The sequence below is a fragment of the Crocuta crocuta genome, unplaced genomic scaffold (assembly GCF_008692635.1).
Source record: "Crocuta crocuta isolate KB4526 unplaced genomic scaffold, BGI_CrCroc_1.0 scaffold384, whole genome shotgun sequence".
NCBI lineage: Eukaryota > Metazoa > Chordata > Mammalia > Carnivora > Hyaenidae > Crocuta > Crocuta crocuta.
In genome coordinates this window covers 2,104,869-2,120,583 of record NW_027532182.1, presented here as the reverse complement: position 1 = coordinate 2,120,583, position 15,715 = coordinate 2,104,869, and the positions used below count along the sequence as shown (strand labels likewise).

The following is a 15,715-nucleotide window of genomic DNA, read 5'->3' as shown; positions in this document are numbered from 1 at the left end:
TAAACATAAAAAAAGTTATTCAAGCACTTTGAGACTTAGGCTGAAGGGAGGCAATCTAAGAAGACAGATGATAAAAGGTATGTGGCGTTGAGAAATTGTCCTAATAGGGGGACACATTTGGATCTAACAGAAATTTTCACTAATCCTGGACACTGAATCTGGTCAGACTCAAAATCTGGTTGGGTTTCTTCTTTGGGGAAGGGGTGAGTGTATTTTATGGGAAGAAAGAAGTGTACAGACATATATTTGGCGACTGGCACCAAATTCCACTTCCGGTTCTTCCAGGACACACAGTCAATCTACGTTCCCAGCCTCTCCACAGGTAGGTGTGGTGGTGGGACTGACTGGCAGACTCTGGTCAATGTGATGTGAGCTGAGGGATGTGATGACTTCCAGGCCTGGCCCATAAATGCTGCCGCTGTGTGCTCCATTTTCGTGAAAAGTCCATAGGATTTCTTCATGTGCCTTTTCCTCTGCGGGCCTGCTGGGATGATTTATCAGGATGAACTTGGAAGCCCAGTAACCGCCTGGTACTGGAATTTAGCATGAATCACCCTTGCTCAGCCCACAGACCCAAACCCAACCCAAGTGAAGCATCAGTCATGATAAAATAAACAAGCTTCCTCCAATATCATATCCCAGTCTCCCATGGTCATGCCTTCCAGCCTCCACCATGATGGGAATTCAGCCCCTCAGCCCCTGCAACACCAGATGTCCCAGAATGGCCAAGCCGTGGTTCTCTAGATACTGATGCATCCTCACTCTCAGGGAGGCAGATAAAGGGATTAATTCGGAAAGCCCAGTTAACAGCATGTATAGTGGTGTCTAAGTCTTAGCGTAGCGTAACAAGGGTGGAAGATGGGAACATATCTCTGATCTAACAACTTAAAAATCCTATGCAAGTTGAGGAGTCTTGCTAGGATATTTGCACCATTTCTGTACTTCCGATGGTCTGGGGACCCACTTCAGATGAACCTCTCACAAAAAGCACACCTACTCCAAGCCAATATACTTGTAGCTTGAAACTGACTTTGGCCCTACGTTTAAAGGCTGCTGTGTCCTGAAATTTTCACTGTAAACCTACCTCTGCTCCTTTCAGACCTATGTTGCCTGAAGCTTGTAGTTATATGCATGTTCTTATGTGTCCTAGAAATTGTGCCAGCCAGTTGTGGGTCCCATTCCTTGGTGGGTCTCGCAGTAGACATGTTGGTATTTTATTACCAGCCCCTTTCATATGGGAATCATCCCTGTCCTGTTTCGTATAATTCTGGCAGGACTGCAATTCAAGAGACTGACTCCCACCCATGATAGTGGCCATATGGCCAATCAAGGATGACCAATAGTAACTCCATTTAAGGGAATTTCTATGGACTTTAGGAGAAACAGGACCTCTTCTTCTGAGATTTTGAACTTGGATCACCTGGGACCCTCTTTTTTATCTAATGTAAAGCCATGATGCCAATGCTGGGCAAAGCAGGGCTCAGAAGTTGAGAGGGAGAAACCAATTCCTAATTACAGGTGTTGAGCAATGAGATCCAGCCCTGCCTGAAACCAACAGTTCCGCACCCTTGGACTTAGACATTAACTAATGGATCTTCTAAAAGAAGACTATAATACAATTAAACTTGCTATGAATTGGATTTCTATCACTTGTGGTTACTAGTGGTGAACCCATAATATTCTCTAACTGTGTAAGAGGTCAAGGAAGTCAGTATATTTCCTCACTGACGTTTTTCCTGAGAGTCTTGCTGGGTGCACTTATCAAACCTTCACTGTTATTTTATAGTTTATAGCCCCTTCCATTTTATAGTTCTCCCTTTGAATCTACTGCCTTGCCTCAGGGCGGCAAGCTAAGTGGAGAATATGGACAATACTTCTCAGAGCACCCCTTCTCATGGACGTTTCTCTAAAAGATAGACGGTTGTGTCAGTTGATCATGTTAGAGAATCTCTAGTGAGAGTAATGTTTTGACCAGGACTTCTGCATTCAACCCAACGTCATTGGGAAAGCCTCTACTCCTCTTAATCCTGTATTTTCTTACTCACTGGAAAAGAGCTTACAAAGTCAATTAAAATTAATTTCACAGGTCCTTGAATTGTCTGCTTCATAAATTCTTCTATTTTTAATTTAATTTAATTTTTTTTTTTTTTTTTTTGGAGATTGGTTCTATTTTAAGGGTTCTAACATGCCAGGCCATGAACATACTGTTTCTTTTCCATAGCGCCTCTAGTTTTGGACCCATGAACCAAAGCCAGCCAGCTGCCTATTTTCATAAATTGTTTTATTAGAACATACCCACGTCCCATCTGCTTATTTATTGTCTATGGCTGCTCTTGTCATTCCTACAAAGACCATATGGATGCAGAGCTGAAAATATTTAGTACCTGGCCCTTTACATAAAAGTTTACTGATTTTTGTTCTAGATTTTAGTGCTTCTTGATCACTTCCTCACTCTGGCACCCGTAAATAACGGTACTCGGAGAGATGAAGGAGATAATATCCTGACAAATCTTTGGAGCATACTGCATGGGAAGGTCTACTCTAGAGTACGTGGGGCCGGCCATGGCCTGGTGTATATCTGGGATACCACTGTCAGATAGCCTAGTATTCTTTTTGAGACACCTGGGGATCAATACATGATCTAAAGCTTGGTTCTGTACATTCTGTGTTTAGAAACCCATGTAGATTTCAATCTTGGCCAAGGGCAGGGTTACTTCTGTTCCTGGATGGTGGTGATCTCCTGGGCATCCTGACTTCCCATGGGGACTGTCCCTGCAGCATCAATAATCAACACAGGGCTCCAAAACAAGACTTAGAAGAGCACAAAGATGCCACCATCATTGGTGGGGCCAGTCTGAGCCATTTGGGGTTCAAAACTAATGACCAGTCTACCTGTGCCAGAGCTGTGGTGTGCCCTTGAAGATGTGGTCAGACTCCTACAGCTGTCAGTCACTTGCCCTTTTCCCTCAAACAGAAGCACAGTGATGGCAATTAATGCCCATCTTCTGATGGGCCCATGATACTAACTGGTTTCCATGATGTCACTTCTGTATGTCAGTCACACGAGCTATGGAATCCTAAATCAATCTCATTTTGAGGTCCCATCACTATTCTCTTCCTTTTTCTCTTTTTATTATGGCATAAATTCACCGCAGAAGCCAAAAGAAGTGACCATGCACTTGTTATATTGCCATGGAAGAGAAATGTGGATTAAGAACCATTCACACCAATAAAAAGAATGAAACTGCAAGTTTATTTAAAAGTATAAAAATTGAGAAACAAAAACAAAAACCCAAACCAAAACTTAACCAAAACACAAAAAGCAACCACACACAAACTTTCCAGTTAGCATCAACTTTGAACATAGCACACTATTTATTAACCGCTTTGTTGTGTGTTTAAAAAAGATGTCAATTTCAGAGTAGGGAGCTGAATCGGGGGTAAGCTATCAATTACATCGACGCTAATGTTAATGCTAAAATAGAAAGAATTTGCTGTTCTCATTTGAGATGGTTTTCTGGTTGGTGTAGATTCAGGCAGTGCATAAAAAAATATTCTGGATGGAATGAGTTAAAAAATATTGCTGGCCACTTATTTTGCCATTTTGAGTAGGGGAGAAAACAGGAAAATCCCCTGCGGCTTTGGTGCTCTATTTGTATATTTTTAAAAAGATTCATTAAAAAAATCAAATCTATAATAAAAATGTCCCTGTGTTATTTAAAAAAACGACAACATTAATAGGCTTTCTTATCTACTAAGACCATTTGTTTTTCCTAAGATGCCTGGAAGTGGAAAAGCGAGTGAGATTAATTCACTGCACAATTAATTAAAGTTAGAATCCTTTCTTCTAAACAACTTCCAAAATACCAGAAAGAAGCACGGTCCCATCAAAGGGGGAAGAAGTAAAGCCATTCTGACTCACAGGAGATGAAACACACTCTGGCTACCATCAAAAGTTCTTTCTTTATCAGAGTACTCGGAAAATAACTCATGTGTTACTTAAAAAATGAAAGACAGAAGCAACTAGCCTCCTTTTCCTTAACTTAAAAGAGAAAGAAAGAAATGATCAAGTCGCTAGCTTTCTGTGACATATTTTGGATATGGTTTAAAAAAAAAAAATCCAAACAAGTCCACAGAACAGGATCACTAAATGCCACTTTGTCTCCCACGCCTGCAAGCTCCATTTAAATTAGCATCAAAGAGGTTACGGGAAATTTCTTCCGCTGTGGAAAGAACTCCTGAATGGGTGAGAGCTGCCTGGAGTGGTTCTGCCTGGTTCCAGTTTTGTGCCCCATCGGGGTGGTTTCTTGCCAAATAGCATCTAACATTTCTACCCACTATTTCTCCAGGGAGCGGGCCCTGCGGCTAGCTAGGCACAGAGAAAGAAAAACGCTAGCGGAAACACAGAGGCTCTGAACCGAGGGAGAAAGACATCCCTCCTTCTGCAACCTTCACAAACTCGATAAATAACAGCTCAAAGTGCAACGCTGCACAAACGCCAGGCACACAGGTCAGCCTGCAGTGACCTGGTGTCGGGGCTCAGCGGGACAAAGGTGTGATCTCCTTTTTGTATCTTTCTTTGGACCTCGCTAAGGGAAAACAAAAGAACACGAAACAAAGACACAGCTCTCCTATACACGTATAAATAATCCCTTAACTAGAAGGGAAAAAACAAACACACTGTTTCAAATGCATTTCTAAGAGATTAAAAAACAAAACAAAACAAAAGTCCGAATGGCAAATCTTGACTCCAAATTATCTACCGTCCACATCTTTTAGAGGAGAAACTGTGGCAAGTCAGAAGAAGCCCGAGCCTGACTCTAACCCCAGCCCTAATCCTAGGTCAGGATGCTGGTATCTGGGCCTCGGGAAGGGGAGTGTGTCCAACACAGGGATCCAGGAGCTCTGGTGGGAGGTACTGAATGTTCTCATGTGTGTCACCAACCACAGTGTCCTCAAGTCCAAACGCACAGGTAAAATGACTTCTGGGTGGCAAGGGGATGTTGGAAGCTAGCGCTGAAAGCTGCATGGCTGGGCAAGACCGGCCAGGCGTGGTTTACGGGGACAGAGGACCAGATCAGATTTTTGGCCAATTCGAGTTGGGTCCTCATCCCTTGGCTCCGGGAAGGGGACGGTCCAGAAGCCAGGGAAGGACTGTGGGCCACAGCAGGCCCAGGCTCTCAACAGGCTACATTTTAAGAGCTGAGAACTCAAACTCATGACGGAGGCTCCCTGCCTATTCCGGGATGAGGCTGATGACAGACGCTGCCAGAGAAGAGCCCTCGAGGCAAGGACTCTTGGGCAAGTCTTTAAAGCCCAAATCTATCAAGTAGATGGCTTCGGGGTCGTTCGGAGAACTAGAAGGACACTGGCGATTGCTGAAGGGCGTAACGCATGGCTGTTTCCTCTGGCCTCGAACCCAGGGCAGCGTGCAGGGTAGCGTGAGGCAGGATTTACTGCTCGCCTGGATTCCTTCCGGGGCCATCATCCACGATGGCCTCTTGGGAGGCTCATCCAACCCAAACCTCCGACGGAGCCTCATGCTAGCAGCCATGGAGAATTCGGTCTGGGGTCTTCTGCCCTTCTGAACATCCAACAGGGCACAGGAGCGCCGCTTTCCCCAGGACTGCTGATCTGTCACCTTCTCCGTCCGCCTGCAAGCTTACACCGCCTACTCCGCAACATTCCGCCAGTGACACAATGATGTCGAGAGTGCGCTCACGATCCTGGGCCCCAAAGGACGCGTGACCTCCCAGAAAAGATGCACAGTATATCGTGTCACCTGAGAGGCCAGAAAAACACCAGGTCTCCTTCTAAAGAACATCCCTGAAATCTGGGGAGCGGTGGGGGGAGGGGAGAGGAAGGGGACGGAGAGACAGATGACACCCGGAATCTCTCCTCGAGGCACCCTGAGGAGCTCCCCGGGAGCTAAATTGTTAGGATGGTACCAAGTCAGAGCAGATTAACCCACACGGACTTTGGGAGCGCCGGATTTACACTTCCGCGGCACCCTGGCCGGGCGTGGAGTCCCTGGGCCCCGCAGCGCCCTCCGGAGGACCGGGCTGCCTCTGGCCGTGGCCGCTGTCTTCTGCGCTCAGGAGGCTGCTGGCCGCCTGGGAGCTGGCGCTGTCGGCGCTTCCGGAGCGCGAGCGGTAAGGGGGCAGGTCCGCTTGGTTCAGCGACTCGGTGTCGGAGGAGTAGGGCGGCGGCGGCAGGTCGTACCACGCGGGTCTGCAAGGGAGAAGGCAGGACCGGGCAGGAGAGGCAGGGGACAGCAGAGGGAGGACCATGTGTTAGGAGCCAAGGCAAGGAGGGCACCCCACCTTCCGCCCCAGGCTGAGGGATGCTGCTGTGTCCCCTGGAGCGGGGGGCAAGGCTCTCCAAGCTCTAGGAAGAGCCCTGGTCTGCGACAAGCTGAAGGGAGCGGAACAAGGTCAGTGTGCTCAGGCTGGCTAGTGCCCCATGGGCAGGGTCAAAAGCACATCCCGTGAGGGGCGCCGGGGTGGCTCAGTCGGTTGAGGGTCCGACTTCGGCTCAGGTCATGATCTCACAGTTCGTGGGTTCAAGCCCCGTGTCGGGCTCTGTGCTGACGGCTACCTCTGAGCCTAGAGCCTGTTTCGGATTCTGTATTTCCGTCTCTCTCTGACCCTCCCCTGCTCATGCTCTCTCGCTCTCTCTCTCTCTGAGAAATAAATAAAACATTAAAAAAAAAAAGCACATCCTGTGAGTGGGCTGGGGGTGAGGACCCCATGCACCCGCTCGCCTTGTCCTGGGTGGCCTGGCCAGGGACACTTCGCTCCACCAGTGAGGGGCCCTGCGGTCCAGGACTGAACCTCAGATGGCCCACAGAATTTGGGGTTCTTACTGAAAGTCAACTCTTCTTGGCTGTGTGGACTTGGGCGAGAGGGTATCTTCTCAATGACTCAGTGTCCTCTGCAGAAGGGGACAGTAATGACACCTAGCTTGCAATGCAATAACTCAACAGCAAAGAGTCTGTTTTGCAGCTCTTCCTGAAGGCTTACTGTGAGTCAGGCTCTCTGCCCCCTGCCTTACTTTCATTACCTTATTTAGGGCTCACAAGAGCACTTAGGGTAGGCCACTGTACTGGGGAGGAAACTGAGGCAAGGGGGCATTAAATGACTTGCAGAGGACCACAAATAACTAGTAAGCAGCACTTCTGGGACTGAGACCCAGGTGTTCCGTCTCCAGATTCAGCAATTTAAACTTTCCTCTACGTTGGATGGTCCAAACAAAGAGGTCACGAGCGGGGACTGAGGTCCCAGGCTCTTACACTTATTTGCAACGATGTCCTTAAGCACAGCCCGCTAAAGTGACGTTTTCCTTTTATGAGAAGGAGAAACAGAGACTAAATAACACGAGAGCTGCCCCTGGAGAGGGAGCCCTGTCAGCTGGGAAACAAGACCTGGAAAATGACTCTGCCACACCCGGGAAGTCCTGGGCTCAGGGGGAGAGAGCACGGGCACCTCAGAACCAAAGCGAGCTTCCGAAATGGGTTCTCTGGGATCCCCGGCAGGTCACCAAAGAAGGGAGGAGAGGGTCAGCGGGTCCACCGCCCGCTAGACACAGAATTCTGCTATGTGACTTTCTCCGTTGGGCTTTCCAGGGCACTCCATTTGAAATGAGGGTCCTATTGTTTTACAAAAGCTTGAGAGTGCTCCATCCCACTCCATTTATTTTATAAATGAAGGCAAACAAGGAACTCATTCATTCATTCACTCATTCACTGAATTCATTGGTTCAACAGTACGAACCGCCTCTGGTAGGGCCTGGCCACTGTTCTGTGGTAGCTCATCCGTGGCCTGGACGTGTGTCAGTGTGGCATTACTAGGGGGGTGCAGGGCTGAGCTGGCCAGGCTCCTGGCTCTATGTCCTCGGACAAATAACTTAACATCCCAGAGCCTCAGCTTCCTCATCTGTAAAACGGAGGCAAGCAGAGAACCTCCCCCAGTGGCTTGCAGAGGGGAGTACGTGAGATGGTACTGTTTTGCCAGGACCCAGGAAATGTCACAGACTGCGGCAGCAGTGTCTGAGCAGCGGGCTCTTGGCAGGCACCAGGACCCCAGGTGTGTGCACGGGTTCCGCATTCCCCACCGGTGAGCTCCCCCCTCCCCACACCCCGTCCCTGCCGGCCAGCACGCACCTTTGGTCCAGCAGCGCCTCTGAGTAGGAGGGCGGGGAGCCTACTTCCGACGCGTTCTGCTCGGCCTGGCTGGCCACGTACTGGATGCCGTTGTTGACGTTGTAGGTGACGTTGCAGTGGTGGGGGTGGTCCAGCACCACCAGGCGGGAGAGCAGCACGGGGTGCTGTAGCCGGTGCACCGGCAGCGTCATGAGGTTGTTCCGCTTCCGCTGGTGGTGCAGGACCAGGGCCAGCAGGGCCACCACCAGCACGAAGATGACGGAGCTGCCGATGATGGCGTAGGTGATGCTGGGGTAGTACACGAGCTGGTTCTCTGAGGTCACAAACACCTGTCCGCTGCCCGGTTCTGCGGAGCCCCAGAGGGGAGAAGAGAGGGGGAGGTTACCGACGTGCCTCAGCTGCTGCGTCAGTCAGGCCCAGGAAGGGCACGCAAATGTTCACAGCGGCACGATTCACGGCATCCGCAAAGCGGAACCCCCCACGTCCAGTGACAGGTGCACAAAAGGTGGGATGGCCATAAAAAGTACTGATACGCGTGACGACACAGATGAACCTCAAGACCATTAAGCCAGACACACACACTGTATGCATCCATTTACAGGGAATGTCCAGGAATGGCAAATGTACAGACAGAAAAGAGATGAATGGTTGCCCAGGGCTGGAAATTCCCTGGGAATTTGTAATACAAGGTCTATGAAGAGCAGTGGTCGGTGCGGCCGGGGTCCCTGTGTCTGCAAGTGCTTATTTTACGCTAAGTCCTATCCGGAGCTTTTAAGAGAGAGCCAGCATAGCACAGGCCAGCATCATGCACTCGGGAGCCAGACTAGGTTCAAGTCCCAGCTGCTGTGCCCTTTGGAACTCACTCACTCACTCATTCATTCATTCATTTATTCATTCATTCAACAAATGAATGAACTTACTGTCTGTGTGCCCCTTGGAAACTGGTCAACCTCTTTGTGCTGTAACTTCCTCATCTGTAAACTGGGGACAGTAATAGTGACTGATTCCCTGGGCTGTTGGGAGCATGAAATGCATGAATAAGGATCGGGCACTCGGAACAGCTGACACACTATGCTACTGAGGTGCGTGTTCGAGACACACAGACACACGCTTCGTTCCATCTGCTTGCCTCACGGCAATTCCATGTATTAGATGCCATAACTGCTTTCTTTTTCAGATGAGGAAAGGGAATCTCAGAGGGGCTGGGTCCCCACACAAGGGTCACGGGGTCAGGAGGGAAGGAGCGGTGTGTGATCGGAGCCCAGTGATCCGACGTGAGAGCCTTGCCCCTAACGCTCCGTCCTGCAGCCCCCTAAGCAGACTCGCCAGGCAGTCAGCAACACTGCCTCAGAGGCCCTCAAGCAGCAGTCTGGTGCATGTCCTAACCCCCGCAGGTTGCCCATGCTCCGCTCTGCAAACGTGTAACAAGCCATCCTTCATATTCTCAGGTGAGGGGCTTTCTGGCCAGCAGGGCACATGTGACAACAAGACAAGGCCCAGGCTGGCCCTGGAAACCAGAGTGGTGTCTCCTCGGAGAGAGCTGGGGGTTCCTCATCTCTGCAGAAGAAGAATCACAACTACCACAGTTATGGCCCAGCTTGAAGAATAATCTAAATACGGCCCAAGTGAGCCAATCTGGCGACCACTCCCTGTGCATGTTCGACCTCTGAAGCAGTGAGGTTTGGGTGGGTCCACGGGAGCAGAAACATAGACGGAAAGTAGCAGTGGATGCAGCAACTGCTGTCCACCCCGGCCCTGTGTCCTGGAGCTGGGCCAAGCATCCCAATCCCTCGTTACTAGGTGTGTACCTGTCCTGTTCTCCACAGCATCCCCACTGTGCAGGATGGGGGCTGGCACAGGGCAGGCCCTCAATAAAATGCCTTCAGCTCGGTGGAAAAAAATATGTATTCACACACCCTGGTAAGGCAGGTGTTGTTTGTATTTTATTATTCCTATCTTCCAGATAGCAAAGTGACTCAGAGGTGATTTAGCTTGTCTAAGTTCACATAAAATGCAAGTAGAGGAGTCCAGGCCTAGGACCCAGGTACATCTCCGTCAAAAAAACCATATGCTGGGTGGGGGTGCTCAGTCGGTTAAGCATCTGACTTCGGCTCAGGTCATGATCTCATGGTTTGTGGGTTCGAGCCCTGTGTCAGGCTCTGTGCTGACAGCTTGGATCCTGGAGCCTGCTTTGAATTCTATGTCCCCCTCTCTCTCTCAAAAATAAACATTAAAAACAAACAACCACGTGCTGGGGAACACACTACCTTCTCTCCTTTCCTGATATAAACATCTCGATCCCCCGAAACAATCCTAATCTGAGACACATGAAGATTTTCTCCCTCAAACTCCAGGCTCTGTGTTCATTTCTTTCTGGTCATACTCAAACGTGAACGAGAAGCTACGATGTTCCTGTAGGTCGCTGTTTCAATGATTAACTACACAGAAAGAAGCAAGTAACATCGTAGACCACAGGCAGAAGTGTGCTGCAGACAGGTGAGGGAGGGAGACAGTTTGGGATTCTTCTCGAGTCGATTAGCTGTGACCCTCAGGCGTGCTGCTAGAGTTCTGTCTGCTCTGTCAGTTTAGAGAACTAAAAGCTGGGTGGGGGTTTGTATGTGTGTATGTTTCAGCACTCAGGCTGAAAATAAAATATCTTCTTCACTCTGTGATGTCAAGCACAGAGCTGATGGGTTGAGTCCTGGAGCCATCACTTCTAAAAATTTTTTAAATGTTTATATTTAATTTTGAGAGAGAGAGAGACAGAGCTTGAGCAGGGGAGGGGCAGAGAGAGAGGGAAACACAGAATCCGAAGCAGGCTCCAGGCTCTGAGCTGTCAGCACAGAGCCCGATGTGGGGCTCCAACTCATGAACCTGGAGATCATGAACTGAGCCGAAGTCAGACACTTGACCAACTGAGCCACCTAGGTGCCCCCTGGGGCCATCACTTCTAACTGCTGCTGAACAAGTTACTGCACTTCCATGAGCCTCAGCTGCCTCCATGTTTAAAATGGCGGCCGTGCAGTGGTGGGTGAAAACAGTAGCCAGATCCTTGGGTTATTGGGAGGATAAAATTCAATATATATGCAAAGTGCCTGGTAAGTGTTTGCCCGCAGTTAATGCTAGTTTTTTTTTTTTAATTGTGGTAAAATATATATGTAACTTATAAAGTTTGCCATTCTCACCTTTTTGAAGGGTGTGGTTCACCGGCACTAAGTACATTCACGTGGCTCTGCAACTCGCACCACCATCCACCCCCAGAACTTGTCGTCATCCCCAACTGGCTAATGCAAATTCTGAGTGTTCACGTTCTTTCCATTTTCCTCACTAACTTCTCTGGACCAGAGGCAGAGGCTGGGAGCCTGCCTCTCTGGCTGGGGGGGGGGGGGGGGGGGAGCAAGAAGGAGGGAGGTAGAATAGAACTGAGGGTAAGGATGGAGTGAGCTCCTTTTTAGGGCGATATGTCTCCTAAAACACGAAAGCAGGCTTTTCATCAGGAAAGCAAATGGATTCAGAGATTTTAAAACACTAAGTTCCTTGTAACCGCTTGAAGTTTTAAGAACACAAGAGGGAGCGCTTTAAAATGAATGGGAAATGATTGCACATCTTAACGGTGTCATTTATGTCTCCGAAAGCAGGCTTTCTCCAGATCTACCCACTCTGACAGGCGAGAAGCGGCAATCGCATTCACTCGAGAAATTATGATGTTACATAACTCAGTGGTGCCTGGTCTCCTTTCTGCTCGGTGTGTAAAATGTCATCTTGTATTAATTCATTAACTAGACTCACTTTTCTTAAGAGCTTAATGAGCCCGCTGGCCAAATTACTAATATCAGAGTTGCCTGGGACCTGAGTTCTAAGTGCATAATCCATAGATAATGAAGTTTCCATTTATTCTGGCTGCCCCTCAAGCTAACGCCCTCCTGCTCCGCTGTCAGACAGCTTGAATTCCTGTGCCATATCTGCTGCTTCCACTACATTAATTGCAGGCAATCTGGTTGCTACCCAGAAACCACTGAGCTCTCAAGAAGGCCAGCGGCTCCGGCCGCTGCCTGTGGTAGAGCTTGTCTCCAGCTCCAGGGGGTGTCTTCGCCTCCACATCATCCCGGATTCGTATGGTTATCACAACAGTCTTCTGGCAGATGGCAGTCAAGTGTCCCGAGGAGGAGTGCCTTTTTCTAATTCACAGAGGCGCGCCGTCTGGCCTGACGGAGGCATAAAAGCAGCCAGCGCTCATGACTGGGGTGTTCCATTGCTTCTCAAGTATCCCTTCCTCCAGAAGCAAATCAAATTTCCCAAGAGATGCAATTTCTCACCTGGCACACTGGCGCACGCACAGTTTGGTTTCACGTTTTGCTGGCCAGGTCTGGGGCAAATAGGTGTAATTATTCCTGCATGGTTGGTGGGAGGGTGAACTGGTACAGCCCAGGGTGGAGACGGGGTTCGCAATACACAGCAAAATAAAAATGTACGTATTCTTCGGCGCAGCCATTCTGCTCTCAAGGATCTAACAGATATACTCACACAAATAAGAATTAGCTTTTTCGTATGAGTATTCACTGAGGCATCATTTGTAATAGCACACATATCAGAAACAATCTAAATGTCTATCAGTTGTGGCTGGGCTAAATTAACCATTAACTGTGGTATCCATGCAATACCACACCTATCTAAAAAATTAGGGTAGTTCTACATACACCGATATGGAACAATTTGAAAGATATCTTGATACGTGAAAAGAAACAAAGTTCAATAAAGAATGCATGGAAGGGTGCCTGCGTGGCTCAGTCAATTAAGTGTCCAACTTCGGCTCAGGTCATGATCTCGTGGTTCGTGGGTTTAAGCCCTGAGTCGGGCTCTGTGCTGACAGCTCAGACCTTGGAGCCTGCTGTGGATTCTGTGTCTCCCTCTCTGTCTGCCCCTCCCCTGCTCGTTCTCTGTCTCTCTCTAAAATAAACATTAAAAGAAATTAAATTAAGAGAATGCATGGGACACCTGGGTGGCTCAGTCAGTTGAGTGTCCGACTTTGGCTCAGGTCATGATCTCACAGTTCGTGAGTTCGAGCCCTGTGTCGGGCTCCGTACTGACAGCTCAGAGCCTGGAGCCTGCTTCAGATTCTGTGTCTCCTTCTCTCTCTGCCCGTCCCCAACTCGTGTTCTCTGTCACTCAAAAATAAAAAAAAGTTAAAAAATTTAAATAAAAAGAATGCATAGGACATTTTTAAAAAAATGCTTATTTTTGAGAGAGAGAGAGAGACAGACAGAGCAGGACAGACAGACAGGAGAGCGGGGGTGAGGGAGATTTGTTTACCCCTTTCTTTCTACTCTTTGTACTGCATTATCCATTCCAAAACCACGCCTACCTTCCACCAACTCTGGCACTGCTACACTGCCTGTTTGTCTTGGTTTTCCTTCCTTCTCTTTCTGTAATGTACGCACCTGACCCCTCGGGGCCTATGCCTCACCACTGCTCACTCACTTGAGACCCCCGACCGACTCACCACTCCCGAGAACGGCATCCAAGTCTGACCCCCAGAGTCCAGAATTCCCGTGGGAATGTTCGCTGCCCGTTCAAACTGACTCCTTATCACTCTGAAAAATCAACTCCTGTGTGCCTTTTATTAAAAACAGTATTTTTCAAGTCTATTTTTCTCTAGATTACATATTTAAGAAGTCAGGTTGATTGACGTATATGTAATATACACACAATCAGATGCACCCTTTCAAAATGTGCACTTAAGAGTTGAACAACATGAAGCAGTTGTATAACCATGACCACAGACAAGATCTAGAACCTTTCCATTCCTCCCCAGAAGTTCTCTGTGGTCCCTCTGCTGTTAATTCACCACCCCTGGAAAATACTCGTCTGTGTTCTGTCCAAAGAGATGCACATTTTTCCAGAAAGTCATGTAACTGGAGTTACACAGTACGTAGCCTGCTGCGTCTGGCTTCCTTCACTTGAAATGATGCTTCTGAGGTTTGTCCACATTCCTGGGTATTAGCACTTCCTTCTTTGAAAATGCGGAGTTGGGGCGCCTGGGGGGGGGACTCGGTTAAATGTCCTACTTTGGCTCAGGTCATGATCTCACTGTTCCAGAGTTCGAGCCCCACGTCGGGCTCTGGGCTGACAGCTCAGAGCCTGGAGCCTGCTTCAGATTCGGTGTCACCTTCTCTCTCAGGAACATTTTTAAAAAATTTAAACTGCAGAACAGCGCTCTGTTGTCAGGAATCACAATTTGTATTGAGGGAGGGACCCGGGTGGCTTCCAGTTTCTGGAATGCAGGTCTTTGTGCCGACAAATATTTTTATTATTTCTTGGGTTTATACTTACGGGTAAGGCTGCTGGGTCCTACTGGGAGTGTACGTTTCTTATAAGAAGCTCTCACACTGTTTCTTCAAGGTGCCTGCAGCATTTTGCCTTCCCCCAGATGCTCTGCATCCTCACCAGCACATAATGTGGCTAGTCTTCCACAGTAGCCATTCCGGTTAGGTGCACAGCGATAGCTCGCGGAGGCTCTAGGTTGCATTACCCAGGGACTAATGACGTTGAGCCTCTTTACGTGCTCATTTGCCATGTGTAGGAGACGTCTCCTTTGCTGAAGCGTCTCCTTAAATCTCTTGCCCATTTTAAAATTCAGTCGTTTGACTGCTTAGTGAGTACTAAGAATCCTTTGTACGTTTTGGGATCCAACCCCTTTTCCAGAAATGTGTTTTGCAAATATTCTCTCCCCAGTCGGTGGCTTGTCTCCTCCTTTACAGTGTCTTTTTGAAGATAAGCGTTGAATACTTTATGAAGTCTATTGTATTAATTATTTCTCTTATGTTTCCTGCTTTTTGTATTCTATCCAAGAAATCTTTGCCTGGAAAAGATTTTACAGCTTTAGCTCCTACAGTTACATCTCCGACCCACTACAACTTAATTTTTAAAACATTTTTTTAATGTTTTATTTATTTCTGAGAGAGAGAGACAGTGTGAGCAGGGGAAGGTCAGAGAGAGAGGAGGACACAGAATCTGAAGCAGGCTCTAGGCTCTGAGCTGTCAGCACAGAGCCTGACGTGGGGCTCGAACCCACGAATTGTTAAGATCATGACCTGAGCTGAAGTCGGACGCCCAACCAACTGAGCCACCCCGGTGCCCCAACTGCAACTTAATTTTTGTTTATGGTACAAAGTTCAATGTTCTTATTTCCCCCTCCCTTTGGATATTCAATTGTTCCAGAGTCATTTGTTGAAAGCCTATCCTTTCCCACTGATCTGCCTTGGCACCTTTGCTGAAAATCACCTGACCATACAAGTCCGGGTCTCCTTCTAGATTCTCTGTTCTGTTTGACTGAACCATATACCAGTCCTTGTGCCACTAAGCATGTTGATAACTAGAGCTGTATAATAAGTCTCAAAATCGGGTAGTGTGCGTCCCTTATGCTTTTGTGTCTTCCAAACCGAACTTTATTTCTGATTTTACACCTCCATTAAAATTAAAAGCAAAATGGAAATGTTCATACACCTCCTCCCACCCCCAAACCTACTAGGACAAAACAGTTAAAGAGTTTGGTGT

General features: G+C 48.2%; 1 protein-coding gene across 1 annotated transcript in view; it reads right to left on the bottom strand.

The window, feature by feature from the left end:
• Positions 1–3,232: 3,232 nt before the first annotated feature.
• LDLRAD3 (low density lipoprotein receptor class A domain containing 3) overlaps positions 3,233–15,715 on the bottom strand; it is a 161,160-nt gene continuing 148,677 nt past the window's right edge. Inside the window, exons 4-5 of the mRNA XM_077777488.1 lie at positions 8,162–8,507; positions 3,233–6,231 (exon numbers count right to left, since the gene is read on the bottom strand). Of these exons, the coding sequence (XP_077633614.1) occupies positions 5,994–6,231; positions 8,162–8,507 (584 nt within the window). The 3' untranslated portion in view covers positions 3,233–5,993. The remainder of the gene's footprint in view (positions 6,232–8,161; positions 8,508–15,715) is intronic.